The following is a 12,751-nucleotide window of genomic DNA, read 5'->3' on the forward strand; positions in this document are numbered from 1 at the left end:
TGCATAAAAACACTACATGAGTTACAAGAAGTTGGAGAAGCACAGTACCTGTGGGAAATCCAGAAGGATAGTGCCATGGGGGAAGCATGACTGATGCTAAAATCTAAAACAGTGGAGTGGGTAGGGCAAGAGGGACATCATGTACAATCATGTACAGCAAGAAAAAAAAATGCACAGAGAAGGTATGTCCACTCTTTCTGCTTAATACATCATTGAAAAAATAGTACTTTGGTACATAACATTTCCTAAAAACCACGCAGGAATTTACTCAGTGCTGTTTTCTGAGATGCATCACAGTCATCTTTCACACAGCCCACCCCCTTGCTGCCCTCCAAGCCTCTAAGCTCTTCTTTAACTATTTCAGATATTCTAGAAGCAGGTCCAAGGTAGAGGAATAAGATAGCTCCATGTGATGTAAGAATTAGATGTTTGTTAAAACCCATTGAGCATCTTAACTGAAATAGGCAAAGTAGCATCCTCTGAAAGTCAAAACAGCTCTATTGTTTGATAAAGCTAAAAGCAATCGTAATATTTAACAGTACTGTGGTGAATTGCCTGGAATAACTGGGAAACAAGTTCTCCTTTTAAAGCTTTGTTGTAATAAATACAGTTAGGCATAGGTTTTGTGTGTAACAGATGCATCAGAATCCTTTTTTTTCCTGAAATTTAGTATCAAGGTCATTTTCACAGTTAACTGAAGGTGTCTGTATCACACCTTTGCTTTGTGCTCAGTAGCTTCAGATCTGTGCATGCAGATAAAGAAGTATAAGTTGTTCAAACTTGTAATTTTCAAGATCTGCAAATGACACTTCTGCATTTTTATTTGTAACTAAGGATTTGTTCTGGCTTCATATCTATTAATTCCAGTTTCAAAGCATTGTTTCAGTTGAGGGTTGGAACAAAATGATGTCTGTATTTGTGTTTTATTTGAATAGAGTAATTCCCAAGAGGTGGTCTGTAGCTTCAGCCTTAAAATTGATGATGTACTTCTTTTTCTTAAATGGAAGTATAAAGAAGCTGAGAAGTTGGCAACAACCTCCAGGCCTGACCTGAGGCCTCGTGCAGACCTGCATCATTTCAGCCTTGCAGAGTAGCAACAACATGAATGGGTTTTTAATTGTTGAATAATTTGAGTTCACACTACAAAAAAAAAAATTATCACATTATGCTATAACTAATAAATATCTCACTGAGTATATGGAATTGTGCGTATTTAAATCTGTAATTACTGTTTTAGTATACCTAGCCTGCATTTCACCCCAAAAATAATTCCTATAGCATTTGGTGTGTGCAGAAGGGTTCACGCATGTGTCTGTAGCAATGTTTCCATTTCATGCACTTATGCTTGAACCTGTACAATGAAGCTTTTAACATGCATGTTTGCAAAACTGAAAAAGAAAAAGAAAACAGAAAAGATGAGCTTCTGATGATGCAGCTGTCATTTCTGCAAGACTCTAAGTCAGTTTGTCATCCTTCCTTCCTCTGATCTGTCTGAAGTAGTCACTATTCCAGTTAATCAGAGCCTTGAGATAAAAGCCGCCCTCTTTCCTCAACTCCAACTCGCAGATGCCCATCAGAGGAGGCAGGGAGGGTGGCAGTGGCTGACCCGGCCGGTTCCAGTGTTAGCAGTGACGGAGGGAATGGGATAAAGGACGCCTGAGCTGGTGCTGGTAAAGCAGGGCAGGAGAAGGGGAAGCATTTGGTGTTCCTTTCTGGACAACCCATCTGTTGGGTGGCAGTGACTGCTGCCTCCGCCTCCCACTTCAGTCAGTAGAAAAGCTGCTGCTGAATCCCAATCCCATAGCTGCACCTGAGGCCTCCGGGGTGTAAAATTGGCATTTCCTTCCCCAGCTCTGCACAGGGAAAACACTGCAAAGCAGCCATTGACAGGCTTTCATCTCCCAATCGATAAGGTGGGAAAAATGTTACTGGGCTCTTAAGGCAGGGGGCAAAAATGTATTTTAAGTTAGTTTAAGACTTTGGAAAATAGTTTAAATTCGCATTTCTGGGTAGAAACAATATGCTTCAATGCATTCGTGTGTGAATAGCCAGTGAACTCACATTTTATGTTTCAAAACAGGAGAAGTGTTTCTTTTAGGTGTGTTCATACAAGATGGCAGTTTCTATGTATTATGTATTATATTTTATATATATAAAACCTTGATACAAGTTGTTGAAAAGTTGGCAGCTCAATAAATCCTAGGCTTCAGGCCATCGCTGAGTATTTGGAGACTGTAAAAACCTGGGATTTTGTAGCTGTGTGTAAATGTTTTCCGTGCCCTGTGACTCAGAACACACTTTGAGTGCAGTTGGCACTAGGACTCCATCAGCTCAGAGCCTCCACTCGTGTCACATGTATGAGGAATGCACAGTTGCGTTCATCAAGTAGCAAATGTCTTTTCATCGTGGCCTAGCTTTAGAAAGAAGTTTTTGAAAGTTACATGTTTTAGGAATTTGATTATGTTTACATCACCCGTCATCTTAGCTCTTTGCTGTTCTTAGATTTGAGGTCAACTGCTTGATCACACCTGTCCTTATAAAATTACATGCCATACCAAATACCTGTATTTGCCTTATTTGAACAGAAAGAAAATAACCATTAATTACAGTTTTATAAGCAAAGTTTAATCAGTTCTCTTATTCCCAGAATTTTTTGAACATTCTTTTGTAAGGAATTCTGTGAAATCTGTATTGTCCGATTTTTCAGAATACCAGCAGCTCAGTTGCTCATTTTTTCCCTCTATAGACTGGGCTGTACTGAATGATTCAGCAGTGTTGAAAACGACATGCTTTTATCAGCACACATCCCACACACATGCATATGGACGCGAAGTGTAAATTACATGGGTCTCATTCATCCCAAACCTAATGCCCGACTCGCATCTTGTTTTCTATTTACAAAGGCAGGGGAAGATTAGATACTTTCAAAGATTAGCGTTTCAAATCAGCCTAGGTTTGCAGTCACTGGGGCAGGATCACTACCGAAATGATAATCTGCCATTAGCCAGCTGCTCAAGGCTCGACTTTTTTTCAAGGCCTCTTCCCTCTGTCCCCGCAGGCAGCCCCCCGGGTGCTCGGGCTCAGACCTGCCCGCAGGCAGCCGTGCTGTGTTTTGCTCTCATTTTTTGGGGACTGCCATTTGCATAGGCTTGTTATTACCAAAAATCTGCCCCAAATGTCGTCATATAGATTCTCAGACATGCGGCGATGATTATGTTTACAGCAGATGGAAATAAATGACAGGCTGACCCATTTCAAAATATTTATTCTAACCTTTTGCCTAGAAATGGTAATACTTTTACATGAGGAGAACTGCTGAGCCCTGACATGGAATGTGTTTGAATTACCCAACTGGAAATCTGTGCGATGCCCTCTGGTACAACCCAAAGGGGTTAGCAGATGGTTTACAAACAGCCAACTGCTGTAAGCTCGTGGCCTTGTGTCAAGTACCCTACAGCTGACCACTCCTGCCTCACGCGTTGTCTTGTGAGCGCTTTGTGCCCTCCTGTGCCTCCTTGGTTGTCGAAGCCCCACACAACGCGGGTGTTTGAGGCCAGGGCTGTAGGTACGTGTGTGGAGCTGTGGGTACTGCTGCAAGCAGTCCTGCCACCTTTCCAAAGGCAGTGTTCAGCAGCTTGCCTTCCTCTGGACATGACGGGTATTCTAGACTTATGCTTGGCTTTAATATGGTGTAAATGGCTTTTATTTCTCTCTTTTTGAAAACCATTCTGAATTCTTATTATTCTTAGGTTTTTGCCCCTTGAGAAAGGTACATGTTTCTTGTTTTGACTTAGGGTTTCTCAAGATGCTTTCCAGCATGCTTGTAAGGTTCTGTTACACATTTTATTATATGTGCCAGCTCTTGCAGGGGTAAGGAAAGGAGAACTGAAAAATGATAGCAACTTTGGAGGAAATAATTCCAAAAGCATTTTTTTCTTATACTTGGATTCAATATTCTTGGATTCCGTTTGGTTTGTTTCTTTGTTTAGATTGTAGTATTGAACAGGAGATGTTGAAGGATGTTGATCTGTTAGATCGTGTCCAGAAGAAGGGCCACAGAGATGCTCGAGGGGCTGGAGCACCTCTCACTCATGAGAGTTCCCTGGAGAAAACTGGAGATTCTTTTGCTATAGGACAGATAAAAGTACTTAGCTTGACATCTGCAGCTGCAACCCCCACCACTTTTGAATGAAGCATGGAGAAACTTAGTTCAGTGTGTAGGCATCTCAAAATTCTAAATCTATTTTTTTCTGCTTATTTCTCAGGCAGAGAATGAATCTACCCTGTATGTACGAACAATGCAAACATATGCTTATGGTTGCCCGAGAGCTATCACGGCTTCAAGTCTCCTACGAAGAGTATCTCTGTATGAAAACGTTGCTTCTCCTCTCTACAAGTAGGTGAATAGTTAAATACCTATGTGGACGATGTAACTTTCACTTGCCAGTGCCATGAAATGTGTGTGTGTAGTTTTGTACTATGTCGGGTATCTGATAGCAAATTAAAATCAAAATGTTCTGCTTGGCACCTCACCTTATAGGGTTACTGAAGAAGGTTCTGCTTCTAGCAAATACAAGACATTCATGGTAGGATATTATAGATGGTATTCAAAGCTTTGCAACTCCAACAGAGAGGCCTAAACCAGAGACTAGCTGAGCAGTCCAGGATGCAAAGAAGTGGGCAAAGCTATGACTTCATGCTCATTTAAAAATAACTAAATAAATCTATGAGCAAGTTCTGATCCAGTGAAGCAGATTCCTCCCAAAAAAAAAGTTACTGAACTGTCCCAGAAGGTATTTAAAAATTGTTAAATACAAGTATGTTTTATATTACAATAATTGTGAAATGCAACTTTGTACCTGTATCTAAAAAGTAAGCAGTGGATTTATGGTAGATATCTAAGCCATTTATATAATGTACTGCATGGTGCTTTATATGCCTTCCAGTCAGATGAGCTATAGTGAAAACAAGTTAAAAAAAAATATTTTGACTGTATTGCATGAGAGGTCAAAGTCAAGCACCAAAATAGTCCCTTCCTAGACCATACAGAAAAGCTCTAATAGAAGCACTATGTAAATATTTTTACAGTGTTATTTCTACTTCGTGCTCATATTCATTAGTACCTGGTGATTCTTTCTCCTCTTCATGCACTGTATTGTTGTGACTCCCTGATGAGCCTCAGCTTTAACCCTGGCTCAGCTGCAATCCAAAGACCTCAGTGCTGAGACTCGTGTGTGTGTGCATAGGGGTAGGCACGAGCCGACGGCCGTGTCTTGCACGCTTCGGGCTGTCTGAACAGCTGAAGCCGTGTGCCTGTCTGCACTGCATGGGGACTGCTCAGCCAGAGGGCTGAGAAAGCTTCATTTAAGGTGGTGACTGTAGTTTTCCTGGAGCCTTCACTTCTGTTAGACAGAATTTTTAAAAAAAAAAAAAAAAAAAAAATCATTTATTTTTTGAATATAATGGCAGGTATGGGAGTGTGCCTTGAAAGCATCCAGTAAAAGCAACAATGCAAGAGAAGATTTTTCAGCACAATACTTTTACATGATTAAAAATAAATATTTTTAGAAGCTTGAATAGCACCAAGGGCTCAAATGTTCCTTGTCTTTATAAGAAATGTTTGTATTTACAGAAACATATAAGGGATGTTCACAAGGAGTAACAGGCATTAATTCCTGTACACAAAGCACTGGTAGCTTTGGGCTTTTACCTCCTGAAAGCAGGAGGATCCAGTAACCAGCCCTCTCTGTGCTGGGAGCCGCTGGGTGCTAACTGGGCAGCAGCGTGCTGTGTGTGGAAGCGAGGTGCTGCGTTAGCACCTCCTGTGCTGCCGGAGCCGGCGGCAGCGCTCCCGGGCCCTTCACCTCGGCGGCCTGGCAGCGACCCGGCCAAGCTCCGCGTGCCAAGCCCCGAGCTGGGACAAAGGTTCTTTTGAAAAGAAACTTTTCACAGTGCTGCTGTGGGTTTTGTAAGAGCTTGAAACTTCGCTCAAACGGAAGATTTAAAGCAGTTTTTAAAATCTCTCCCAAAAATTCCTCAAGTGTTCTGGATGTAAGGCAGGCCAACTTTCCTACAGGAATTGGAAATTTCCTTAAAGGAATTTCCATGTCCGAAGTGGGAAGGGAGCTACGTTAGCAGAATCGAGCCCATTCACAAGTAATGTATGACGAGAGCTGGCACTGACCAGCAGAAGGCTGCTTTGTTGTATTTACGTTGAAGGACAATGCGTTCTCACATTTCTTCCCAAGTACACATGTTGTGTAAGGGGTACACTGCGGCACTTCTGAAAGCTGAACAGCTGAAATTTGGAGCTTTTTAAATCCATGACTTCACAATTCTGATTTTTTTTACTGTACGTGTTTCTCAAGAGAAGAGGAGTAAAACAGGAGTTCCGTGCAGGTGTAGGCACACAGCTCACACACCAATGTACCTCGCAGACCTTTTCCATATAAATTCGGGAAGGAACTGCTGGCAGTGACACGTTGTCATCTTCTGTGTAGGCCGGGCAGATAAAATACTTCAGAGCAACGTTGAACAGATGCTGACAGTGCAGCGAGGGTCATAGTTTCTGAGGAAGGGATTCTGCTTTAGTGGCCCCTTTCCACTCTTTTCTCCCCTTTTCCTTTCAGTCTATTTTGTCTGTTTCCTCCTCTCCCTGTAGCTCTTTTCATTCGCTTCACCAAGGTGATCAAAGGCTTCAAAGCCAGCACTTTGAGGGCCACTCGAGTCCCTGCGCCTGATGCATCCTGATGCATTTGCAGTTTGCTTGTCCTTGCCTATAGAAAGACCTGCACAGTAGGAGCACGTAGGCACGGGGGCTTAACCTTGACTTGAATTGACTGAATCCGCTCCTTGGTCCCCACTCCTTGGTCCCCACTCCTTGGTCCCCACTCCTTGGTCCCCACAGCTTCCCACATGGTGAGAACAGGAATCCCCAGCCCCGGTGCTTCTTTGTCAGGGCTATTCCAGGCCCTGGTGGTGTTACCTCTCTGCTCTGGTTCTCTTCTCTTTATTTGTTTTTAGGTTACCTGTTATTTTTTATTACTATTTTTCTTTTGCCAGCAGTCTGGTGCTGTTTGTTCAACAAGTCATCTGTCTCAGTTGCCTCTCTTTTTTTTCCTCGTCTCTCAGCTGCCATTTCATTTCGTAAATGAAAACTTAGTCCTTTTTCGTTTGGTCATTTTTGTATATCTAATGTAAAAGAGCTTAAATAATGATGCAGTTCATAGGTATTATATGTCTTAAAGGTTCATGTCAATGTTACAGTTCCTAAGGAAGGCCTGAAGAGCCAATCTTTGTTTGAAGAAATTCGTATGACATACATTAAAGAGCTGGGAAAGGCCATAGTGAAAAGAGAAGGGAACTCGAGCCAGAACTGGCAGCGATTTTATCAACTGACTAAACTGTTGGACTCTATGCATGATGTAAGTTCTCAAATGAATGCTGTAAACGTTCCAGATAAATAGTCTGGGTATATGGCAGGAATCTCCTGTACATGTTTCATTTAAACAATAAATATGGGGACTGGGAGGATGGAGGTGGTGCTGCTCTCCCGATGTCTAACTAGCCCAATGGAAAAAGGTGAACTTTGTGCTTCCAGAGCACCTTTGCAGTGGACTCGGTGGCAATTAATTCTATAATTTATATAACTTTAATTTAAAATGCAGTTTTTAAAAATGTTGTTGCTTTAAAATGGAGAAACTCTGGAATTTTAAGTTATTTTGGAATAGTAGGGGAGATATTTATGTTAATGTTTAAAAGCAGGATTAGCTCAAAGCAGGCTATTCAGGAATCTAGGGAAGTGTTTGAAATTACATTAAAATAATGCATTAGTGCTATTTTAGTAATGGTCTGCTTTTGCAAGGAATTTCAGAATTCAGGCTGTTCCCTTTTGCAGCATGTACTCTGAACTGTGCATAGTACAAAGTAATCCAAGTAATGTTTAAGCTGGATAAGGTAAAGGAAACTTGAAAACATCATTTTTTTCCTATTAGTTTACCTAACACCTGGAAAGATGATGTTTAGATATCCAAATATATGTAATTTATATGCTAAAATGGGAATTGATACAAAATGTCTTCAGTGTTTGTAAAGACCTTGCACGATCTATTCACTTGTTGTGTATTAGAATGGCATTTAGAAGACTTAGTAATTAAGCTGAGGATAAGTGAACTTGCCTGCCCTGCACTGCAAGCGTTATCTGCAGGCGTGAGGAGTACTTGGGGCATGTGGCGGAACAGATACCACGCTGGCAGCAGATAGCAAGAAGGAAGGATGTAGGTTAATAGTGCTTCTGTATGCATTCGTGTGAAAGTAATTCTTTGCTTTATCACTCGTAGGTGGTTGAAAATCTTCTGAGCTTTTGCTTCCAGACATTTTTGGATAAATCCATGAGTATTGAGTTCCCAGAAATGTTGGCAGAAATCATCAGCAATCAGATACCAAAATACTCAAATGGAAATATCAAGAAGCTTTTATTTCATCAAAAGTGACTGCCTTAATACAAAAGGGTTGCCTTAAGAAAACGTCAAATGATAGCTTTTTTTTGCTTTTTTTGTAAAGAAAAAACCTATCAGACTTGTTAATTTTGTCCTTGCAGCGGTGTTTCTTTTTGTAATTATGCACTACATGTGGTTTACAGAGGGCCAAGATTTAGGCTATAGAAGCAGCGGATTTCTCACATTTGATACGTAACTGGGGAGAAAGGAAAGAAAAATAAATCTTATTTGTCAGAAATTATATTTCTCCCCCTGTGCAACATCAATGGATGCATCAAAACCACCGGTGACAAGATCTGAGGCTGTGTTATGAACATTCTGCTAATTAATTTCTGCAGTTGGCTGGAGACAATTTTCTAGGCTTTTTTTTTTTTTTTAGTAAAGTGTTTTGGATTTTCTTTTTTTTTTTTTTTTTTTTTTTAAAGTTAAGGTAGCATTTTGGTTTATGCATGTAACCTGAAGAAAGTTTACAAGTGTATATCAGAAAAGGGAAGTTGTGCCTTTTATAGCTATTACTGTCTGGTTTTAGCAATTTCCTTTAACTTTATATACCGTGAACTAGGCTTGTTCATTTTTTCTTACATAATTTTTTTGTAATACTTCAAGATGCCTATTGTACAGCTGGTTTTTTAAGGTGGGGCAGCTCGTAGCTTTCCTAAATGACCTCTAGACATTAATCCTTGAGTATATTCATGTGAAAATGGGTTGGGCTTTTCTAACCTAATAGCTTTCAACTGTCAAAGTGACCATAAAAAATTTGGCATTTTTTAAGGGCCAGGGTGGGTGGGAGAACACTCTAAAATCAATAGATTTTATTCAATAGATGCGAATGAAACAAATACTTTTGGTATATGTGCAAAAGCGTTGGATATGCAGATTCATAGAAAATCAACCCAGTCCTAACTGGATGTAAATGAGCAGGTTATTTTATATATTAAAAAAAAAGCCTGATTTTTTGCATATAATGCAACAGCCATAACTATAAGAGTCATGGGCTGCATTGATGCCAAGAAGATCAGTCCTGACTGCCCATCAGGAAATTTTCAGGAAAATATGCATAGCTTAAGAAAAGTTTACTTCTGTGCGGAGAAACTCACATTTTCTATACACTTAAACCTATCATCATACAGGTATATATGGAAAACTATCAGTGACTTAAGAGGCAGACGTGTAATTATGCCCAGTGGTTTGGTTTTGTTCTGTTTTTATTGTATCGATTCTAGAACTACTTTCTTCAGTGAGATGTTTACCTTCATGCAGCATAAAGCAGAGCAGCTGCGCTGACTGACTGTAACTCCGGATATACAGACTCCAAACTCGCGTGGTTAGAGACCCATTTTCACATCTTCACCTGTCACTGAACTGGTCCATCCTCTTTCCTGGAGAGCAGGAAAACTCCGCTACTGATTTCGTGGTCTTAGAGTTGTACGTCGAACGTTGTCTTTGTAAGGCTGCATCCATTCATATCAGATTACTAGCGTGCCATAAATTTACCATAGGTCTTGTGAATTTCTCCTTGTTGCCATTGATAGCTATATTTTAAAACGTTTAGAAGCTGTAGTAGCCTTTTCTATGTGCACCTTAACAATTTTCTGTATCTCAAAATTTAAATATTTACTAAGCCACTCTAAAATTTGATTTTTACTCAAAGTGGCCAGATTATTTGTGTAATAGAAATGAGAAAAATCATCTGATAAAATACAAAACCTAATATATTTTTATATTTAGTTATAGTTTCAAATATGTATAATCGGTATATTCGCTGATCTGAGAAAAGAAGGGAAGGGCTACTGCAGCTTTAAAAGCAATTTATTAAATGATTGTAAAATAGCTTGTATAGTGTATAATAAGGATGATTTTTAGATGACAGATTGCTTTATCATGATACATGTAATTATATTTTTTGTAGGGGTCACAAATACGCTGAATGGTAACCCGTACAAGTTGTGGTTTGTCTGGAGGCAGTACTGAAGGCGTTGACATTTAGTATCCAAAGAAATACTCTGTTCAGAAGGAAAACCTGTGTTCAGTGGATGTTGTTAGGGTTGGATTTACATTTATCGAATCACTGTGTAAAAATTCAAGTTGGACCTTGGATGGAAGACTCCTATCTGTATGTTTGGTTACCATTCATGTTTCATTGCTAAATCAGACCTCCGCTGCAAAAAATGTAAGCCGTCAAGATGCGTATGTGCGCCTACATACATACACCTCTGAACATATGGGGTTAATTTCATATACAGCCTCACGTACCACAGCAAAAACAGCTTGAAAAATTGGGCAATAATATGCATACAGGTACCAGCAATATGTAAATATAGAGCATAGGTTGTTCACAATACACTAGTACATTTCTATTGTTCAACAAAAGTTTGTTTCCAAGTGAAATAGGAAACTAAATTTTCATCCTTTCTTAAATCTTTTTGAATGTTATACCTATTAAAAAGATACTATATTCAGTACTTTGGAGTAAAATATCATCTTTAATAAAAAAAAAAAAGTAATCATTCTCTTCTCTTTGAATGATCTGTAAAGAGTATGTACATTTTGTAACAGTTAAGGTAAACTTCAGTACTTCAATTATACCTTTCAGCCCAACTCAATGGAAATACTTACGTGACCTGTTTGAGATACAGATAGGAGTTTCATACTGTTTGGTTTCAGATGGGTTCTTTAATTAAAAGGAAAACTCTTCTTACTTGGAGAATGTTTAGAAACTTTAATCCCCAGGGAGCTCAGTTGGAGCTTGTGTGGAAGCGTGAGTTTGTGCGTGTGCAGGCGTGGGTGTGCGGGCACGTGCACATGTGCAAACGCTGGTTTTAGCATTTGTATACGCAAAGATACCTTTTTGTTTTCTCTTTGCCAGCAGAAAAGTAACTACGGTGACCGTGAACAAATTATCATCTTGAGAGAAATGCAGAACATAGGAGAAGAGAGGCTCTCTGCCCCTTTTGGTCTCTGTGCCTGTATATTCATTTTTAGTTTATGGGTTTAAGGAAAAAAAGGAAACTGTGATGTTAGGAGAAAGCGTTCATGCTGTACATGCTGTTAAGTTTTAAACTTCACAATTAAAAATATGTATAGTGCTTTAGTAAGCAGTGAGAAGTACATGTTGTGTGTATCAGTAGTCCTTGTAGCACTGGGTAGTATCTGCACTCTGGATAAAGCAGGGAGAATTGTGACTTCTGTCTCTTCAGTGCCTTATCACATAGTGCATGCATCTGACCGAGGGACACCCGTGGGCAGGTCAGGACACATACGTGCTGCGTGGTGTACATTGCACATGAAAAACGATAGGAATGGCCTTACATAGGACAAGCCAGGGAACGGGGTTGGAGAGGGATAAACTGTAGATTTTGCGCAGCGTGGTTATCACCCAAAGCAACAATGCCGGAAATCTCAGATTTTATTAGGAGCTTTGCAACTGGAAAGAAGGGAGGGAGGGAGGCTGGGAATCGGTGCCAATTTAAGCTTAGGAATGACCTTGCCATTTTCACAAAGAAAGGTCAAAAATAGGAGGAAGTGCCTGGATGAATGTCAGCTAAGTCCTGTTTCCCATAGTCGTACTTCAATGGGTGAGGACTTCAGGGTCATACCTTCAGAGTGAGTTTTTTTAAAAGATTGTATGTATTATATGCTAGTTAAGCTCTATCCTTAGTCCAGTCTGCAACCAGGTGTTGCTGAGCCATCGACGTTACATAGGAACCAAATTTTCAGGAAAGGAATAGAGCCTCTTTAAAACAGCGAGGCATTTGTTTTCTGATGAAAGGCTGTGTGTATGAAAATATCCCCCACCTCCAAACTAACTTGCATAACAGCATAGAGTCAACAGCGTGTCATTACTCTATTTTGTATATTAAACAAAAGATATATAATGGGGACAAATCCTATATCATACCGGTGTATGGCATTATTAAAAAATCATTATTTTTATCACAGTAATTTTAAACAACATAAAAATTAAACCAGTGACTCCTGTTTAAAAATAAAAGTTGTAGTTTTTTATTCATGCTGAATAATTCTGTAGTAACAAGTCTGTAGTTTTCACCTACTCAGTGAAATGTTGGACTGTAAAAGCTTGTGTGGAATTGTTGAACATTTATTTTTTCATTTAAATTTGCTGTTCTGGTAATACAAAGCCACACATCTGTACAGAAGTTGCAGTAAATGTGAGCCATTTACAGCAATGCCGAATAATGGACAGAAACCATATAATAAAATTCTGCTTTTTTCATTAAATGGCTCCAAAATGC

The 12,751-nt window shown here is 39.7% G+C and overlaps 1 protein-coding gene across 3 annotated transcripts in view; it reads left to right on the plus strand.

Annotated features, from left to right (window-relative positions):
• Positions 1-12,737, plus strand: part of NR3C1 (nuclear receptor subfamily 3 group C member 1) — a 65,681-nt gene extending 52,944 nt beyond the window's left edge. For 2 of the 3 annotated variants that reach the window (XM_038186599.2, XM_038186598.2), the window contains exons 7-9: positions 4,266-4,396; positions 7,267-7,424; positions 8,340-12,737. In XM_038186599.2, coding sequence (XP_038042527.1) covers positions 4,266-4,396; positions 7,267-7,424; positions 8,340-8,492 — 442 coding nt within the window. In that variant the 3' untranslated portion in view covers positions 8,493-12,737. Of the gene's footprint in view, positions 1-4,265; positions 4,397-7,247; positions 7,425-8,339 lie in introns of those variants that run through there. The other variant, XM_072023305.1, reaches the window with a different exon arrangement.
• The last annotated feature ends 14 nt before the right edge of the window (positions 12,738-12,751 follow it).

This window comes from Anas platyrhynchos, chromosome 14 (assembly GCF_047663525.1).
Source record: "Anas platyrhynchos isolate ZD024472 breed Pekin duck chromosome 14, IASCAAS_PekinDuck_T2T, whole genome shotgun sequence".
NCBI lineage: Eukaryota > Metazoa > Chordata > Aves > Anseriformes > Anatidae > Anas > Anas platyrhynchos.